General features: G+C 44.5%; 1 protein-coding gene across 8 annotated transcripts in view; it reads right to left on the bottom strand.

Annotated features, from left to right (window-relative positions):
* The window catches only part of MDN1 (midasin AAA ATPase 1), a 152,763-nt gene that overhangs the window by 29,520 nt on the left and 103,745 nt on the right, over nucleotides 1–19,498 (bottom strand). For all 8 annotated transcript variants that reach the window (XM_036317718.1, XM_036317719.1, XM_036317711.1 and 5 more), the window contains 18 exons: nucleotides 18,797–19,184; nucleotides 17,920–18,029; nucleotides 16,583–17,288; nucleotides 14,936–15,097; nucleotides 14,209–14,479; nucleotides 11,680–11,915; nucleotides 11,436–11,531; nucleotides 10,706–10,800; nucleotides 10,280–10,401; nucleotides 9,554–9,700; nucleotides 8,615–8,724; nucleotides 7,712–7,785; nucleotides 7,021–7,219; nucleotides 5,555–5,714; nucleotides 2,945–3,091; nucleotides 2,013–2,139; nucleotides 883–988; nucleotides 323–438 (listed from right to left, as the gene is read on the bottom strand). In XM_036317718.1, coding sequence (XP_036173611.1) covers nucleotides 323–438; nucleotides 883–988; nucleotides 2,013–2,139; nucleotides 2,945–3,091; nucleotides 5,555–5,714; nucleotides 7,021–7,219; nucleotides 7,712–7,785; nucleotides 8,615–8,724; nucleotides 9,554–9,700; nucleotides 10,280–10,401; nucleotides 10,706–10,800; nucleotides 11,436–11,531; nucleotides 11,680–11,915; nucleotides 14,209–14,479; nucleotides 14,936–15,097; nucleotides 16,583–17,288; nucleotides 17,920–18,029; nucleotides 18,797–19,184 — 3,372 coding nt within the window. The remainder of the gene's footprint in view (nucleotides 1–322; nucleotides 439–882; nucleotides 989–2,012; nucleotides 2,140–2,944; nucleotides 3,092–5,554; nucleotides 5,715–7,020; nucleotides 7,220–7,711; nucleotides 7,786–8,614; nucleotides 8,725–9,553; nucleotides 9,701–10,279; nucleotides 10,402–10,705; nucleotides 10,801–11,435; nucleotides 11,532–11,679; nucleotides 11,916–14,208; nucleotides 14,480–14,935; nucleotides 15,098–16,582; nucleotides 17,289–17,919; nucleotides 18,030–18,796; nucleotides 19,185–19,498) is intronic.

Raw genomic sequence — 19,498 nt, 5'->3', positions numbered from 1 at the left:
AGGTCCAATCCATAAACACAACCCTGTCTCTCAGCCGGCACAGACTGTCAGCCACTGATGCCCTTTCCAGACCCAGTGCAGTTCAGCCATGGCCATATTTACTGTCTGGCTCAGCTCTGAAATCTCCCAGGCCCCCTTCTCCTGAGAAGTACTGTCAGAACCAGGGGGCAGAGGCACATCACCAGAAGCCAGGAGAAACCCTACCTGTCTTTTCAGGCCTCAGATTTCATTTCACAACTGAGGGCAGCACATGCAGCAACCCTGAACTGACCCACAGAATTCTTGCTAATTCAGGCCACAAACCCAACTAGTCCGCTGTTACCTGAGGAGGATCCACTGCTCAGTCAGCGTGGTCAGGGAGCGCCGCTGTCGGATAAGCATCTTCATCAAATGTGCCGAGAACCCCTTACACCGCTCAATGCTGCCCATGCCCATTTCCTAGCAGGGGGAGAAGGAAAGGTGCTGAGGGTAATGCTGGCCAGCCCCAGGGGAAGCAGTCGATAAGCTTTGGGTGTGCTGCATTCTAGAGGCGTGAGCCACATTGATCTTTCTAAGCACTGCTTCTCAAATTATGCTCCCACAGATCATTGACATTCCATGAATAGAAACTAGGTTTCACACAAAATTGGGTATTATTGGTCTTTTCTCAGTTCATAAAGGAAAAAGATCTGAAGGTGGTATTCTGAATTTGAAGTTTATGTTTAATAATTTTTCTTATGCATTTGGCCCTGTTGGCAAATGTAACAAAATTTATTATAAGATGCTCTCTGATTAGGCACAAAATTACACTGATTTGTATTTAAGTTTAATGATGTTCTGCCCTGGGATGACAGAGCTGGAGCTCCCTGGGCCCTGGCAATTCTGAGGGGCTACCACTCTAACCTTGACAGGAGCTGCTAGGGCTGCGCTAAGTCTGGCGTGTCGTGCGAGAGAGCGATAAAAATACTTCTGGCACCCATCCCACGAAGACGAGATTTCTGTAAGCAGCCTGAAAAAAAAATTAAAATGTGATTTACTTAATTAAAATCACTTATCCCACCCCAAATCCTAACGATTCAGAGATTGATATATTTAGCCACAACCAAAAGCTGAGAGTCTGAATAGATTTATTTCTATGAGGCACTCATGAGTCCTTTATGCAAAGGATGTATCATGTACTTAGCACTGAAAGTATAGTGGGGAGATAAATTATGATGACCATATGATTTCCTTAATGGAAACTTAGTAATTATCTTGGCAGTGGAGGCTAGGTCATAAATCCCAATGCCTACAAGGGCCAAGCAGATGTCACATGACTAAGGAAAGCCAAGCACAAAAATGATACATGGCAATGACAGCTGACCTCCACGTGGGAGAACAGGGATTGTTAGGGAGCACTGTGAACGGAGAGCATGTGTTCTGTCAAAGGGAGAGAGCCTACTTCTGACCACATGGGAAAGCTAGCCCACCTGGTCAAATTCTCTTAAAAACTGAAAATCCAGAATGTTCATGGAAAATTTGTACTGTTTACAATGTTGTGTTGAACTACAATTTAAAGCACCAAGAAGGCTACTACGCAAACTAAACACAAATGTATGTAATACCCAGTTCATGCAAATCAGCATTTCCAACAACCTCGCCATAGTTAAAAGAGGCAGCTCTGTCTCAAAGATTCTAGGCTCTCAAATTCAAGAATATATTACAATTTATAAAAGGTTTATATTTGTGAAAGAGCCAAAACTGTGGCTATACTCTCACAGATGTTCACTTGTACATTCCAATGAAGTAGAGACCTCAGGAAAATCAATGGACCAAAAAATAATTGAAGAGGCAAATACGAGAAAAGAGAAAGGAAAAAGAAGGGAGAAAATTAACACTTGCTGAATGCTCACCAGGAGCCAGATCCTGAGCCAGGCACTGGTCTAAATGCTATCTTTAGAGCAATGCTAGAAGAGAGGTATTGTTATCCCCTTTGGCAAATGAGGACATGGAGGCCTACATGACTGGCTCCATTTATAATTAAACAAACAAACCTAGAATCTGCCTCCTGAGTGCTGCTGACTATAGACAATGCGCTCCGGAGATCCAACGGGCGAAGATGAAGCATCTCTTGAGGGTTTTTGGAACGGGCCCAGGCAAGACCTTTGCGATATGACAAACCTAGGAAGTAAGTCGCATGTGTTTGGGTAAAGATGCTGAGGAGAGAGTGGATGTGCCCTGCCCCGCTCCTGCCCCTCAATGCCATTGCTGCTCCAAGTGCTCGGAACAGCATCGACCAAGCAGCCTACTGGAAAGCAGATGCCCAGGCGCTGCGCCACACCAGCCGAAACAGATCTACTTGTGCACCTTAAGATTCCCCGAGTGGCCCTGACCGGTTTGGCTCAGTGGATGGAGCGTCGGCCTGCGGACTGAGAGGTCCCAGGTTCGATTCCGGTCAAGGGCATGTACCTTGGTTGCCGGCATATCCCCAGTGGGGAGTGTGCAGGAGGCAGCTGATTGATGTTTCTCTCTCATCGATGTTTCTAAGTCTCTATCCCTCTCCCTTCCTCTCTGTAAAAAATCAATAAAATATATTTAAAAAAAAAAAAAAAAAAAAAAAAATTCCCCGAGTGACTCATACAAGCACTCAAGTTTGAGAAGCACTGCTCTCTAAGCGATGCTGGAAGGGTGGGTGCTGTACAACAAAAGGTGATAAATAAAATACGTAAAAGGTGAAAATAAAAAACGTAATTTCTGAGAAACCTCATTACAAAACTGAAAATATTTGGGAATCACAGACAGTTCATCACACCATTTTTGTATGTGTGTGACTGGAACTCTTAGAATGGCATTTTAAAACCTTGCCAGCCACCTTCTATTTCCCACTGTCTCCACTGTTTCTAGAAAGTTCCTTCAAATCATCCATGCTGTTTTTCTCCCTAAAAGTGGTGATTATACTCCACTGGGTTTCAAGTGAGAACCTTACCGGTTTTGGCAAGGTGCTTAAAGAGGTCTGCCAATGCTCGCTGCTTCTGCATGAGAATGTGCTTGGCTTCTGACCGCTGCTTCTCCTTCTCTGCAGAGGGCTCCACCTGTAAGCTCTGCAGCGCACTCACAGAGGAAATTACTTCACCTGGGGGAACAGAAATATGGAAATCCCCAGGCTCACTAATGTGTTAAAAGTACCCAAGACCAAGGGCATTTTGGGAGATGAGGCTCAGATGTCATTTATTTTTATATCCTGGATGACAACAGAAAAATAAAAACACATGGGATTTCATTTCTTTTGACAACAAACAATTTAAAAGTAGTTCTTTTTTTAAGGGTTTTATAATCACGCAAAAAGCACTTACTGAGCACCAACTGTGTGCAGTGACTGATAGTAGGAATTTAAGTCATCTGAGGTGCATTTCCGGTAAATATGATACATACAGAACTCCTACCCTGTACCTGCTTCTGGGTAGACAACCTTTTCGCCTGCACAACTCCAGAAGCACTTATTTGCAGCTGTTCAGAGAGGTCTGTCACTTTCTAAAGGCCATTCAGGGAAGAGTGGACTTGCCGACAGGACTTGAACCCTGGCCTAACCAACTTGAAAGCCCAAGTTCTTTCTCCAGCACCATCCTGCCTTCCAGAATACCCAGAGGTACCTGTAACAGGTACCTGACACAGAACAATGTTTGGGCTGACCGTATCCCCCCAGATGCATGTTGAAGTCCTAACCCCATAGCACACCTGAATGTGACTGTCTTTGGAGAAAGGGTCTTTAAAGAGGTAATTAAAGTAAAGTCATATGGGTGGTCCTAATCTAGTATAAGTGGTGCCCTTACTAGAAGAGACTGGAACACAGATATGCATAGGGGGAAGACAGTACGAAGACACAGTGAGAAAACAGCCATGTATAAGCCAAGGTGAGAGGACTCAGAAGAAGCCAAACACTTCTTGGACTTTTAGCCTCCAGAACTGTGAGAAAATTAACCTGTTGTTAAAGCCGCCCAATAGGTAGCACTTTGTTAACGCAGCCCTAGCAGACTAACACAGGCAGTCTGGAGTTCCAGGCGAGAGCAAGTGCACCACATGCAATCCCTTGGCACCGCATGGGAAGTGGAGGGGAGAATGCTTTGCATCACACAGAGCGGTGCCCTATCCAGAAGATGCACATGGGCCTTGTATTCTATTGACCCTTATCATGAGGCACAGGCAGAAAGGTCATCTTGAGCAATAATAATAGGCTATTATTCTAATACTAGTGGCCCGGTGCACGAAATTCATGCACATTAAAAGGGAATTAATTAGAGGAAATATTTTAATGTTGCTATTTGCCCTTTAGTGTCAGAGATGAAAGAAAATTAGAAAATGTATATGAAAATCTCCCTCCTGTCAGAGTCTGGGGAATGCCACGGGACCCAGTGTCAAGTCCCCGCCCACCCGCGTGTGCCTTGAAATCATGCAAGACCCAGAGCCGGCTGGCCCCACCCCTACCAAGCTCCATAGGGCAGGGGGCGCAGCCTCAGGTCCCCCAGTCCCAGCGCTGGGGTGAGGGGCCCAGCCTCAGGTGCCCTGGCTCTGGTGCAGGGGGCATGGCCTCAGGTGCCCTGGCTCTGGTGCAGGGGGCATGACGACCATTTGCATATTAGCTCTTTATTATATAGGAAGTTTTCAAAATAAGGAGCTCCCTGAGATCAAAACATAACCTAATGAAAGAAGGACCATGCCCTAGCTGGTTTGGCTCAATGGATAGAGCGTCGGTCTGCGGACTGAAGGGTGCCGGGTTCGATTCCAGCCAAGGGCACATGCCTGGGTTGTGGGTTCAATCCCCAGTGGGCGGCATGCAGGAGGCAGCCAATCAATGATTCTCTCTCATCATTGATGTTTCTATCTCTCTCTCCTTCTCCCTTCCTCTCTAAAATCAATAAAATATATTTTAAAAAAGAAAGAAAGAAAGAAAGAAAGAAAGAAAGAAAGAAAGAAAGAAAGAAAGAAAGAAAGAAAGAAAGAAAGAAAGACCAGCCTCACTCTGACACCGTACACCCTGGGGGAAGTGGTAAAGGGCTGCCAAGAGTCCCAACCACCTACTAAATGCTGGAGTCCTCTCCCTAGCCGCCAGTGTTATACTACTGAGCAAATCTTGGTTCTCAAGTCCCTGAGCAAAAGTGCTCAGGGAGATGAAACTGCTACCCCTCTCTGAAGTAAAGAAAGCAAGAGGGCTGTGGGTGAATCTTCCTTTTTCTTTAACTTAAAAGACAACATTTTGAGAGGCAGAGACAGCTTCCAAACTCTGGGAAATCCATCTCCGTGTCCCTCTACTCATGGCCGCAAACAACAGGATCTGATATAGACAAGGCTGCTATAAAATGGCATAACACCACTAGTTTAGATGAGAGAACAAGAGGAAAATTGAAAGTTTGTGTCATTTCAGTTGGCTCCTCTATATGGGCTCAGCTGGTTTTTAGACCACTTATTTATTCAATTAACTACTCAACAGTATTCAAGATGTCAAAAAAGGACATAGGTGACAAATTCCCAGCCCTACTGGGCCACTGGGAAAAACACGAGAGAGCAAGCCCTACCCTTGCCCCTGGCTACAGGCACCCACCGGTAAACTGATCGAGGCCATCCACTAGGTGAGGGAGGCGGCTTTCCTTCATGAACGTCAGGCACATCTTCCTCATTCGTTTTGTGAGCTTCGGCAAGCGATACAGCAGCTCACCCTCCGAGGGGAAAGGGACACCCAGACACTGTTCTGGAACTGTGGCCTACGAGACAGAACATAGTTTGGTCTTCCTGCCAAGAACACAAGTAATAGCACTAACCTGCTCAGGCACTAAATGTAAATGCTTCACCCTCCACATACACCTAGCTCAGCAAATATTAAACTCTCTTCTGAAGTCTCACAGGAATAAATGTAGCATCACCGAAATTAATTCGGCATGAACTGTGGCTATTTAGAAAATGAGATCACAGCAGCAAAGGACCCCACCTCACCTCTGGCAACAGTGCCAGCCATAAGAGACTCTGGTTCTCATCTCTGGGTGCAGCAGGATGAATATGCATGCTGCCTTTGAAGTGCTGTGCTGCCCAGCGAGGCTACACTGATCTGCCAAATCCTTCTTCTACTGCCATCTCTCCCTGCCCGCCACTTCCAGTTCAAATATCAAGAACCCAGATAGTAGATGAAGGGAAAAGCTTTCATCCACAGGGCATATTTTCATTGTTCTTCCTCCTAAGAATCCCTGAAATCCCTGTGTTGTCATTAATAGCATGTCAAAGTTTTAGATCAGCATGACAGAAGCAGTGAGCTAACAAATACAATTAAAAGAAAATACACCTGGCAACCATCTTATCTGTAGAGCCATATCATGGCTACACGCTCAATTTCTATTATGCTTTTTGTACTATTAAAATATTAAAAATAGATTGAAGAACTCCATTGCTCCCTCTATGGATCCAGAGTGGGAAGTACAGGAAGAAGGCAAAAGTTATTACTCTCTTGAGGCATGCTCCCCTCCCCAAATCCTGGATCTCCCTACAACCAAGGGTAGAAAGGAGGAACACCCATCCTGTAATAGACCTATCCACTCAAAGTCTCTATGACTATTACATTTTCAGGAATTTTTCAAGCCACCACTTAACTCTTGGTGCTTGAAATTGGCCACGATGAGAGTATTTACACCATGGTCATCAGCAACCACTATAAACTAGCACATCACTACATACATTCACTCCCGGTGCAGCAGCTTCAGTGTTAGCACCCAAAGGCAGCTCCAATGGCATATTCCTACACTGATGCTTCAAATCTTCTGTCATAGGTAAATGAAATGTTCACAAGTAAGCAAGCATACTTATTTCTCTTAGGCTAGCATTAAACTTTCAGCACCAGGATCCTGGCTTTTTATCTTATTCTGTAGTGAGGTCAGGCAGACATACAAATGCTAAATACATCCAAAGAGCAAGAATTTAAAGGTATTTCCTCACCTAGTTCTAAGAACATTCCTTACACAGAAAGCATAAATCCCATCTGACTGGCCTAGGCATAAGAAACACTATTCCTCAAGCTAGTACCTGCGCAGCTGCTGGCCGGGCTAGCAGAGTCTCCCTCAAAGCCTTGTTCAGATTCCGAATGGGTGATGCTTCACTCGTGGCTGCTTCTGTTGGCTGAGGCAAAAAGTCAGGCTGTTCCTCCTTGTCACTCTCCACCAGGGATGACTGGCAGGGTTCACTGAGGACAGCTTCAAATTTCTTCATGAATTTAAAGAGGGTCCTGGCCCCAGGCAATAACAGAGATGAGGAGGGAAAAATGGATGGAAGTGAGGAAATGTAAAAATAACATCATACTGTATACACATGTAACTTACTTTTTGTATACAATGAGTTCCATTAGATACTCACAATCATATTTTAAAAGAAAAAAAAAGTATGACAAGTATTGTCATCTCCCTTTTCTAGGAGAAAATAACTAAAGCCAGAGATGGTGGGATCACTTTACTCAAGGTAAAACAGCTGGTGGGTGGAAGAAGATTCAGCCTTTCCACAGCACACAGTCTGCTTCACCTCAAGGCACACCAATCCAGCCTGCAGGTAGACCAGGCTTTGGGTGGTACGGCATGGTGTTGGAAAGCCACACCAAAACAATCTTGTGTTTTATAATAAGTTTAGGCAGCACTAAGTCAGACCATTATAACAATGTAATCTTGCTACCTACCATTCACAAATTCTGAGCTTTAGTCACGCCCAGTTTTAAAAGATGAATTACCTGTGTGTCTTTTCCACAGATTGTTTAATGGACCAGAAGCTGACATCATTCCACTTGGATATTTTAACAAATTCCTGTAAAATAAATGAAGCTCAAGGGATGGCTTTATAAACCTGGTATCATTCTGTTTCTTTTAAGATCATCTGTTTGCCAAAGACCAGAGCCCACTCCATCCCAAACACAGGGCTGTGTCAGTGAACAAAACAAGTCTAAAAAAGGAACCAGTGTTTGTCTCAAAGGAATGAAAAGGACTACTGCTATAATCAAAAGGTCACCTGATATGTACTCTGGCTCATATCAGGGTTGGTTCCACCACCACTGAGAGTATCAAAAAGAGAGTGTCCTCACTGGCCGGTGTGGTCAGTGGTTGAGCACAGACTCATACACCAAGAGGTCACGGGGTTTGATTCCGAGAAGGGCACATGCCTGGCTTGCGGGCTCAATCCCCAGCAGGGGGCATGCAGGAGGCAGCGGATCGATGTTGATGTTTCTCTCTCACCGATGTTTCTATCTATCCCTTCCCCTCTAAAATAATTAAAAACTTAAAAAAAAAAGAGGGTCCTCGTGACCCCGTGGCACCTCACGGCACATGGACAGTGCTCCTCTGAGCTGGAAGATCAGCCCGGTAAGACCAGGGGAGCAAGCACTAACAGACACCTGGGGCAATTCTCTTGAGGAGTCTTTGACGGGCTACTCCATTAGCCCCTCACGAACTAAGCCAGGTCACAATGGAGCCAATGCCACAGAATGTAAATCTTGCCATCCTACTGGGCAGCTGCAATGCTCTCCTCCATTCCCCAGAGCCCCTGCCTCATTGTTAAACAGATGAAAGAACAGAACTAAATAAAAACAATTTGCTGATTTTGCTCTCCCAAGAGTAATCATGACAGCTGTTCATCTTACTTTAAGTTCTTTTTCCAGGGGGGAACGAAGTTCCACAATTTTGGCTTGGACCCGGTCAAAGAATTGCTTGTAATAATGGTACAAATTCCATAGAACACTGCAAAGTGAATCTGGAAGAAATGAAAAGGAAACAAAAACACCACACTTGCTACTTGTGCTACTGGCTCCACCTGTGGGGGTCACATTTCAGAGATGTGCCTTCCTCATTACTCTTCAGGTAATAAGTTTACAGTATGTTTCATAGGCTCATCAGGGAGCCTATCTGAATTTAGCAGTTCCCAGAGAGGCAGGCTGTCAACAACTACCCTACTTTTTCATTTCAGCTTGTAGCACTTTTTCCTTAAAGATGGTGTGATCAGACATTCTGCTAAATTTAATTTCAAACCCTTTCTCTAAATCTTATTGTAAAGTCAGCAGAAACTGAGCCTGTTTAAAAAGTGGCATATTAAGAGGCTCACCGTGACTGCTCATTCACCTACACTCTATACTCATTTTACAGTGACAGTGTTATCCAAGTTGCTGCAGTCAGGGGAAAGTAACTGACAGTAGGAGTTTTGTGTGCAGGTGCTTGATGAGTGGCAGTGTTCTCACTACATCAAAGAAGCTAACAATGGCCTGGATCAAGCAGAAGCTCAGCAGGACATACCACTGTCTAGACAGAAAGGCATGCTGTCTCAGCATGCCAGTTTGGGCCCGAGCTCTGCACCTGGCAGGTTACCTCTGCCAGAGTTCAGTAGTCAGCACTTCACTAATAACCAGCCTGTACTTTAATCGAATGTTTATCTCTACATCTCCTGTGAATCACATTAAAGTGAAAGATGACTGGAAGTGTTTAAAACCTGGTATGCAATAAGATACCTGTATCATGAGGAGAATTCAAAGTCTAACCCATTATAACATTGCAGCATAAAAGTAAAGAAAAAAATGGTGTCTCCTTACCTTTTCCTTCAACTTGTGGCATCAGCAAGACATGACAATGGAAAACCAGTAACATCTGAAGGCGTACATGGAATTCTCCCAGTGAGGATCCTTCAATAAATGCTTGTAACGTGCTGACCAGCAACATCAGGGTCATCTGTTTGTCATCTGTAGAGATTCAAAGAGGAAAACATACATGTGCCTGCAACCATCATTCCCTATTCATAACATGTATGCAGTCTCCTAGGGCACCCACTGAGGGATGGCAGTCGAGCAGAGATCACAATTACAAGGAAGCTTTGAAGCAAGGATCGCAAGCTGATTTAGAAACAAGTTGTACTCAGGGTGTATTAAATGCATTTGCACTCCCAGCAAATTATGAAACTGAATTATGAGGTGCTCACTGTAAGTATGAAATGAAACACTTTTAAACTGAAACACATATGCTACCTACCAAGAAAGCAACGTTCATTTTGACTTGTCTCATGGATATAGAGCCAAAGGAAACCTTATGACTAACCCTCTACTCTCGGGAAATAGTCACTTAAACCTCTCTGATTTTGTCATTAAAAGAAGAACTACACGGCTTTCTTGGCTGATCGCTCAGGAATACCATGAGGTCAAATGACGCCTCCCTGTGAAAGCAGTGGCAGGAGGGGACATGGGTGCAGGTAAATCCCACACTGTGCAGCACTCCAGTTCAGCTTGGGCCCTCTGAATAAGCAGGCACTGTCTGACAGGTGTTACCTTCCTGCTCTTCTGTTTGTTCCTGCATGTGCTTCTCAAGCATCTGATAGATGGAGAACCAGTGCTTGGTGGATTTTTCAGTGTGGCGCTTCATGGTATTATCCAAACTCATAGACCAGCAGCTGAAACATGATTGAAGAGGCCAAGGAAACATTAAAGGAAATCCATTTGTAATATCTAGAACCACAAAAGCAGCAGCTAAATGGAGATGGAGAAGACTCCCAGTTTGCTGCCTCAGGACGGTATGTAGTTACCTGGTCTCTACTAAGGTCGTTCTAATGCCCAGCTTTTAATCTGTGGTTAATGACTGAAAGCACATCCTCTACCTGTTCTCTAGCTGTACTACAGAAACAAGAAGAAACAAACATGCACGTCCCTGCGACACAAGGTCAGGAGGGGAAGGGAAGTGACAAATCTATCACTTACTTCAGTTCCAGTTTACGCCAACGAATGATCATCTGACTGACCAAATCCAGGTGTTTCCGCAGAGAGAGAGCTCGACTTGCATTCTCCTCCCAATCCTACAGACACAAAGATAAAAGTTACTACGGCCATTATTCAATCCCTTCATCGCCTCCTCCCTCAAGAACATCCTGGGCTTTTCTTGTGTAAACACCACTGGGTCCTTCAACTTGAATGCTGATTTACCAAGAGCAGTAATGTGTTTACATCCTGTGTATCTAGCTTCCAGTTCTTTCTGGTCACCTGACAGAACCCCAGCAGAGCCAAGATTAGAGGCAGGCAAAAAGCACAGGATTTGGAGACCTGGGCCGTAATTCCTGTTGTTAATCCATGACCCCTGCGCAGTTCAGGGCCCTCATCTGATAATCAGGGAAGCACCAGCTACTTCCCTGTGAGAGGACTGAGGGGGACAGTGTGTGAAGGCACTCAGACAATCTGAAGACCCACCTAGAAGTCCTGGCCAGGAGCCCTCGGTGCCCATGGATGCTGCATCCCACTGAGAACAGGTGAGGTAGGGAGGTCCCTTACATGCCTCACAGAGGTAATGGTTTCCCTTGCAATGCCAGAAAAAAACAAGGTTTATCCTTCTCTAACCCAGACTGTAACTTTCTGTCCCTCTAACACTAATGGTGCCACAAGATATTTTTTTTCAATTGATTACAAACTAAAATGAGGAGAGGAGGAATCATTATACCTGTGCCTTTGCCAGAAGGATCTCTAACCCATTCAGGAACTTGGAGATGGGGCTGGAAAGTGGGAAACTACGAATTCTGTCCATTACAACCATCAGCTGCAGGGAGAAAAAGAATTGGGGGTGTCTAGGTGTTAATACCAATCATCCAAAGTCTCAGGGTACTAAAGAGAGACCTCGCCAGAAGGTTCCTGCAGGGATGGCAAAGGCCACATCCTCCGCGCCCTCTCCGCACCACCCACCCTACCTGCACAAGCGCTGGATGTTCCGGCCAATCCTGCAGCAGCCGAATGACAGCCTCTGAGAAACCCTGAAGCACAGGTTGACAAAGCCGTGCTTCTGGGACGTTGGGGTGCTGATAGAAGTCATAGGGTCCATCTGGCTTCACTATCAGGTCTGAGGTCGCCTCCCCAAAGAGAGTGTTATGGGAGAGGGTGCAGGCCAAAAGCTGGCTGCCCAAGAGCTGGGCATTCAGGTCAACGCCTGTGAAGTTAACATCAGAGTAAAGTCAATGGACTCAGTGATTTGTTAAGTTAAAAAGATGTTAGAAACATGCTAGAAACGGATACCTCACTGCCATCTGCAACCAAAGCGACATAGGCCTAGAGGACTGTGACCTACTACTGCCGCATCACGAAACTATGCCAAGTTCCTAGGTTATATCTGAAAAACTGGGATATGACCTAAGAGAATCAAGAGGGTAGTACAGAGTCTGGCTTGATGGATTCAGATTCAATTTCTGTAGCTGTTCTCAGCAAGTAGAAATGAAATTTAAAGCCTCCTTCCTATTTGCATGGAATAACTCATGAGGTCATGGAGAAAACTGTATCAAACCATATTTGGTGAGATTAATTTCTGAGTTCCCAGGAATACATGATATCATATGGAAAGCACTGAAGTTATTAAAGTAAATAATGCTGAAGACCACTTAAGTCAGTGGTTCTCAACCTTCCTAATGCCGCGACCCTTTAATACAGTTCTTCATGTTGTGGTGACCCTCAACCATAAAATTATTTTTGTTGCTACTTCATAACTGTAATTTTGCTACTGTTATAAATGGTAATGTAAATATGTGATATGCAGGATGTATTTTCATTGTTACAAATTGAACATAATTAAAGCATAGTGATTAATCACAAAAACAATATGTAATTATATATGTTTTCCGATGGTCTTAGGTGACCCCTGTGAAAGGGTCGTTCGACCCCCAAAGGGGTCTCGACCCACAGGTTGAGAATCGCTGATTTAAGCTAAGTCCACACCCTTATTTTGTTAATCCCTTAACCCCAAAGCATTCAAACGATGAAAATCCATCTTTATCACAGAATTTTAAACCAATTTTTTTGAATCGGCTTAAGTCTTTTAAACTAAGAAAATTCCATTAATTTAAAAAAAAATCTAGTTTTTTGAGGAAACTCCATACTGTTCTCCACAGTGGCTCCACCAGTCTGCATTCCCACCAGCAGTGCACGAGGGTCCCATTTTTCTGCATCCTCACCAGCACTTGACATTTGTTGATTTGTTGATGAGTCATTCTGACAGGTGTGAGATGGTACCTCATTGTCATTTTGATTTGCATCTCTAGGATGATTAGTGACTTTGAACATACTTCCCTATGTCTTTTGGCCTTCCTTATGTCCTCTTTCGAAAAGTATCTATTTAGGTTCATTGCCCATTTTTTGATTGGGTTGTTTATCTTCCTTTTGTTAAGTTGTATGAGTTTAATGTAAATGTTGGAGATTAAACCCTTATAGGAGATAACATTGGCAAATACGTTATCCCATGCAGTGGGCTTTCTTGTTATTTTGTTGGGGGTTTCTTTTGCTGTGCAGAAGCCTTTTATTTTGATGTAGTCACATTTGTTTATTTTCTCTTTAGTTTCCATTGCCTTAGGAGCTGTATCTGTGAAGAAATTGCTTCGGCATACGTCTGAGATTTTGCTGCCTGTGGATTCCTCTAATATTTTTATAGTTTCCCGTCTTATGTTTAAGTTCTTTAACCATTTTGAGTTTATTTTTGTGTATGGTGTAAGTTGGTGGTCTAGTTTCAATTCTTTTACATGTATTTGTCCAATTTTCCCAACACCATTTATTGAAGAGACTGTCTTGAGACCCAGTAATCCCACTTCTAGGAATATATCCTAAGAAACTAGAAACACCAATCAGAAAGGATATATGCACCCCTATGTTCATAGCAGCACAATTTACAATAGCCAAGATTTGGAAACAACCTAAGTGCCCATTGGCAGATGAGTGGTTTAAAAAACGGTGGTACATCTACACAAGGGAATATTACGCTGCTATAAAAAGGAAGGAACTCCTACCATTTGCAACAGCATGGACAGACCTGGAGAGCATTATGCTAAGCGAAATAAGTCAGTCAGAGAGAGATAAATATCACATGATCTCAGTCATTTGTGGAATATAATGAGCAACATAAACTGATGAAAAGAAATAAATCCAGAGAGAGAAGCATCAATCAGACTATTGAACCTTAGAAGGAGGGCAGGGGAGGGTGAGACGGGGGAGAGATCAACCAAAGGACTTGTATGCATGCATGTAAGCATAACAATGGGCACAGATAGGAGCGGAGGGGGGGACGTGCAGGGGGTAATGAGGGGATAAGGACACATACGTAATACCTTAATCAATAAAGAAACAAAAAAAATTTTAAACCTAGGAAAAGCAGGGAGGTAATGGTTTCATTGTTCCAGAAGTAGCAATGATATCTATTCATTTTGATTTTCCTAAGAGTATAACAAAGTAAACAGCCGTACCCATTAGGGGGTAGAAGTGTGTCACCAGAGACGCCCCAGTCTGATAGCAGGACAGAAACAGGCTGAGGTAGTGCTTTGCCTCATGCTGTGGCAGAGTCTGTTGGTACCAGAGGGACCGAGCAAAGCTGAGGCACAGCTGCTGGTGAATCAGCATCACAGCCTGCATGGAGCTTGGGGAGAGGAGGGTGGGGTCTGTGGCTGCTGCTGCTTCTTGCCCATCTGAAGTTCCCTTCTCCTCTAGTGTTGGTTCTACCAAAATATCTGCGAAGTCCTGTAAATAACATTAGAGCAATCAAACTTTAAAGAAATATTAAATCCAGTTCTTATCAGACTAAAAGGAAGGGAAAAGATGGAGTGTGAACAATCAAGAAAATGAGGTAGTGGCTTATATGCAACTAGAGGCCTGGTGCATGAAATTCATGCACGGGAAGAGTCCCTAGGCCTGGCCAGTGATCAGGGCAGATCAGGGCCTTTCGACTGCCAGCTGGGGGGCCTCCCTTCCCCAGCTGCTGGTCTGGGCCTTCCTTCGTTCCGTTCTGCCCCCTGATGGTCAGCGCACATCACAGCAAACAATCAAACTCTTGGTCTTCCAGTCTCATTCCCAAGGGGACACTTTGCATATTATATATACATGATCTAGTAAAAAGACTGCAAAACCATTGGAGGGAAGTGTGTGTGTGTGTGTGTGTGTGTTATCAAGGGCATTCATTCCAGAACAAATCCTGACCTGCTGATGCAGTGGAAACTGTCTTCTGAACTCGCGCTCCTCCTCTTCCTCCTCACTCAGGGCTGTCCGGGAGCTCCTGCTCCTATATCTGTAGAGGCTGTTCTCCTGCTCGGCCTTCTCTTGGGCAAGGCGTTCCCGCTCATCCCACTCATTGATGATTTCCTGAAAAGTCACACATTCAGAAGGAAGCTTATTTGCCTTTGCTGAGTCACTTACAATGAAAAAGCACAAGATTTACTCTCTTAATTTCTCATGAAAACAGAATATCATGGTTAAAAAACAAATAAATGCCAACATCCAAGAAACTAATTTTCAGGGAACAGAGAGCAAATGGCCTTTGTTTTCAAACTGTGTCTACAGTGACCCCTTTCCTAAATCCCCCCTTGCTACAGCATTTGCATTTTACAGGTGTAAAAACTTCCTGTCAGGGGTTAATGGTGCTCTGCACTAAGGACAGGCTGGGGGGGAGGAACAAGAGGGGAGGGGCAGTGTGGGGGTGTGATTCACTACCAATCAGGCAAAATTGGGATATGCCTTATCAGACATTTCTTAAATCCCCTATTACCTCTAAGATTTTAAGTCCTTATATTGGCAAAAGTATAAAATAAAGAAACCACAGAGTATTGATGAAGATGAGCATCCACCATTCAGTAAGATAATTTGTACTGAAAGCCCAAGCAGTTAATCTTTGTCCCAGCAATTCTGCCGCCTAGAATTGATATGCAAAGACTTGGTTATAAGACTATTTATAGTGTTGTTGGGTTTTTCCCAAAAAACAGCAGGAGGAAGTACATAGAAATATAAATCTTCAATTATAGGGAATTATTTAAATGACTTATATCATACCCACACAATGGAAAACTAGGCAGCAGCTGAACATGATGCAAGTAAAGAATACCATAATTATGGGGAAAATAATCACCAAATGCTATTAGGTTTTTTTAAAGCAAGTCACAAAACAGAATGGACTTTATTATTGGTTTGTAGTACTCTAGTGATTAAAGGACCCATCTCAGGGACCATGGGAGGGATGGAATTGTTTTCAACCAGTACATTTTTATCAGTTAAATATTGGGTCACTATGTTAAGATTTTTATTTTTAAAAAGGTTCTATTACTAAACAAAAAACTGTAAACCACTGGGAGGAATGACTTAAAATAAAATAAGAATGTCACAGACATATATATACATAAACAAAAATAAGCAAGCCTAGAATGGGATACACCAACATGTTAACAGAGTTTGGTAAATTATAGTAATTTTTGCTAATATTTACTATTTTAACTGTTTTAAATGAGAACAAGTTGATTTTGTTGGTAAGGGGAAAAAAAGGTGTTATTTTATTCATAGTAATAAAAAATTATATGACAAAAACTAACAAAGTCAAAAGAAAACCAACGAATTCTTTGCAGTGTGTAACACAGATAAAGGGCTAATATCACTATGATTTTTTTAATCTCTTAAAAACTGAGGAACAAAGGCCTCCAAACCCCACCGTTAAATAGGAAATAAAAGAAACAACAGTAGATCCCCCTCAGTCATCACAGTCTATGTGAACACTGACACTGCTGTCCTGCAGGTGCCCCGCTTGTGCTCCCAGCTCCCTTGAGGAGGGGTTGGGGCAGACCCGCACTGGGACAGGCTTACCTGGCACACGTGTCTGAAGAGCTGCAAGGCCCTCTGGTCCAGCTCTCCCTTGCAGAGCACATGGGAGCGCAGGTAAAGAAGGGCGTTCAGCAGCAGCTGTTCTCGGGTGGGGCAGGGTCTCTGGCTCTTGCTTTCCAGCTCCTTTGCTCCTGAGCGCTTGAGGGTCAACTTCCCAAGGCCTCGCAGAACCTCCTCTGACTTGACTGCGCACAAAGCATCTGCATGAGCATAGTAAGTGGGGAAGGTGGGGCCCACTGATGGGAAAGCCAACAGGGATGCGACCAGAGCGTCCAGCCTGTCTGCACAGACCACGCTGCTGTGGAGTGAGGAGTGGACCTCGGATGCCACCAGCCTCATGCCATGCTGCATCTGCAAGATGGATGCCTGCAGTGGGGTCACGGAGTCTGGATACAGGGCGTACTCCTCGGCCAGCCGCCTCCTGAACTGGTGGTGCGACTGCTGCCAGGAGGCTTCCTCCTTCAGAAGGTTCTGGGCCACCTGGGCAGACCGAAGCCCGTCCATCTGCAGGGCCTGAAGGAGCCGTGTGAGCAGATCCTGAACAGCCGGGGCCTTGGCGATGCTGGAGATGTAGTGGTGGATCTCCTGCACCAGGGACTCATATGCAGGCAGCTGGGGTCTGAAGGCCTGCTTCTTCGACAGGCTGCATATCAGATTCTCCAGCTGATCAATTCTTTGGTAAAGCAACCTAAAGGCAAAATAATACAAAAAGAAGAGCAAGAAATCTAGACTGAGCTGTCAGGAAAATAGAATGAAGACATTCCTGCTACTAAGGGATAATATGATGATATTAACAATTATAATAAAAATGGATAATATAGAGAGCAGTTACTATATGCCACACATGATGTTAACTAAGCAATTTAGATGCATATCTCATCACAACTCACTGAAGTGGGTACTATTATCCTTTTACAGATATGGGTACTGAAGCTTAAAGGCATTAAGTGGCCTACTCCAAGTCCAAATTCAAAGGGCAGATGCAGTTCTGAGAGGCACTCAGAACCCAAATACCATACAGTATTTCCTAAAGCAACAGACCCACACAGTGGACCTCATCACACCCAACTTCTTCCATGTGAAGAATAAGTTCTGTTTTCAAACCTCTTGGCCCCATGTGAATCCGGCCCCTCCTTTCACAGAGCATATCTTTTCCTGGCTATAACCATGGCTTGGGATCTAAATGTTAATGTGGTTCAGAGATAGATATCATCACCTCTGCTAACACTGTAATTACATTACAAAGGTCAACCTCAAAATGCTTTTTTTAAAAGGAGAGACTATAATCTCCAACACAAATAACCACTCTGCTGTGTTACCTGATATGAGGATGAGAGTAATTGATAATGACTTCATCTTCCAGGTCTCTTCCAGTCTGTAGCTCGGACGAGAGGTTTCGGGTCTTCCACTCGCACTGCAGCTGGTATAACTAATTGAAAGGGAGAAGCTGGTCTGCTATGCCCAGCTAAGACCTTGCCCGAGAGGACAATGCCCTGGGGGAGGGTAGAGCACTGGACTGGAAGAACTGGGGCTCCTGAATGACCTGAGGGGTGGCTCAGGTAGGTCCCTCAGGTGATTAGGTGAAAGAAACTACCTTATTTTCAACACTGAACTTCTGGGACACTGCTATAGCAACTTAGCCTTCATCTCAATTAATATAATTTTCCTTCAAAATACAGAACTAGTATCTCACTATCTTCAGGTAGGCAGTTCCTGGTTTGGTTCAAATAGAAAAGGTACCCATAAGATCTGAATGTACTTGATTCTGGACTTTTCAATACCGAACAACAAAAGTTCAAAACCCATAGAATACTATACTCTATCTGAAGTACTTTCCAAATCAAACATCCAAAACTTAGTTCCAGGGCAGGGCGTCTGGATAGTAAGGGCTACATACAGCACTTCCCTGGCAGTGTCTCAGGTGTCCTGCTGTCGTGCCCTCTGTACACTGAAGCCTATAGCCAGACACAGCAGCACCCTATGTAGGGCCCCTCTCCCAGGGCCTGAGCCCACTCAGAGGAACTCCCAGAGGGAAAAAGCAGTCTTTAGAACACAATCCTGGGAAGTCACAGGGCATCTTGAGCAAAATTGCCCTTTTGATGCTCTGTGCACCCAAAAGGGAGTAAAAGGGGTTAACACACTAAGTAAATCCAGCCAGTCAGGACGGAGCCCATGCCCCAATTCTTGTCTCCATACCTCTTCCTTGGCATATCTGAGCTTGTATTCCCTCTTCACTGCGGGGTCGAAGCGTGCTTGGGGAAGCCATGTCTGAATCTGGAGCAGGCCGAGGCTCACCCAGAGGCTTCCACGCCGGGCTGGCTCAGGTAGGTCCCGCTTACCCTCCCCTTCCCCGAACAAGAGGCGTAGGGAGGTAAGCAAGAGACACAACAGGTCTTTGGGCAGCAACTCCTGCCCGGCCATGTCCCCAAGAGTCTGGGCCACGTGCTGAAAAGCCTGGCTGTCCCCACGCAGTAGCTGCTCGCAGTTGTGCATATACTCCTGCCGTAGGGTCTCGGGGAGCAGCTCAGCCAGGCCTGCCAGGTGTCGGCACAGCACAAGCCCCTGGAGCCGGGAATCCGTGCGTCTGAGGGGATAAGGAAGCACTTAAGTGCTTGCATTGCATCAAACAGCATTCCTTTCTCACACTATCACACTGCACTCCAATACTAGGTGTTTTCATTTTCATATAATCTATGATTTTCTAAGCATTACTCTCTTGATCATGACATGCTTAAAATTGACTGAGCAGCTGGCCAGTTCACAGTAGCCTGTGATGGGCTGAAAACCTGCTGATCCAGCCAGAAAACACCCTGGCCTTCACCTACCAGAACTGGCCACCAGAGAAGCAATTTCTGACTGAGGTCCCTGATGCAAACTCTGGAGAAACAAAAGGCGCTT

The sequence above is a fragment of the Myotis myotis genome, unplaced genomic scaffold (genome assembly GCF_014108235.1).
Source record: "Myotis myotis isolate mMyoMyo1 unplaced genomic scaffold, mMyoMyo1.p scaffold_m19_p_7, whole genome shotgun sequence".
NCBI classification, from domain to species: Eukaryota; Metazoa; Chordata; class Mammalia; order Chiroptera; family Vespertilionidae; genus Myotis; species Myotis myotis.
The sequence above is the reverse complement of the archived record's forward strand: the minus strand, read 5'-3'. Positions and strand labels throughout refer to the sequence as shown.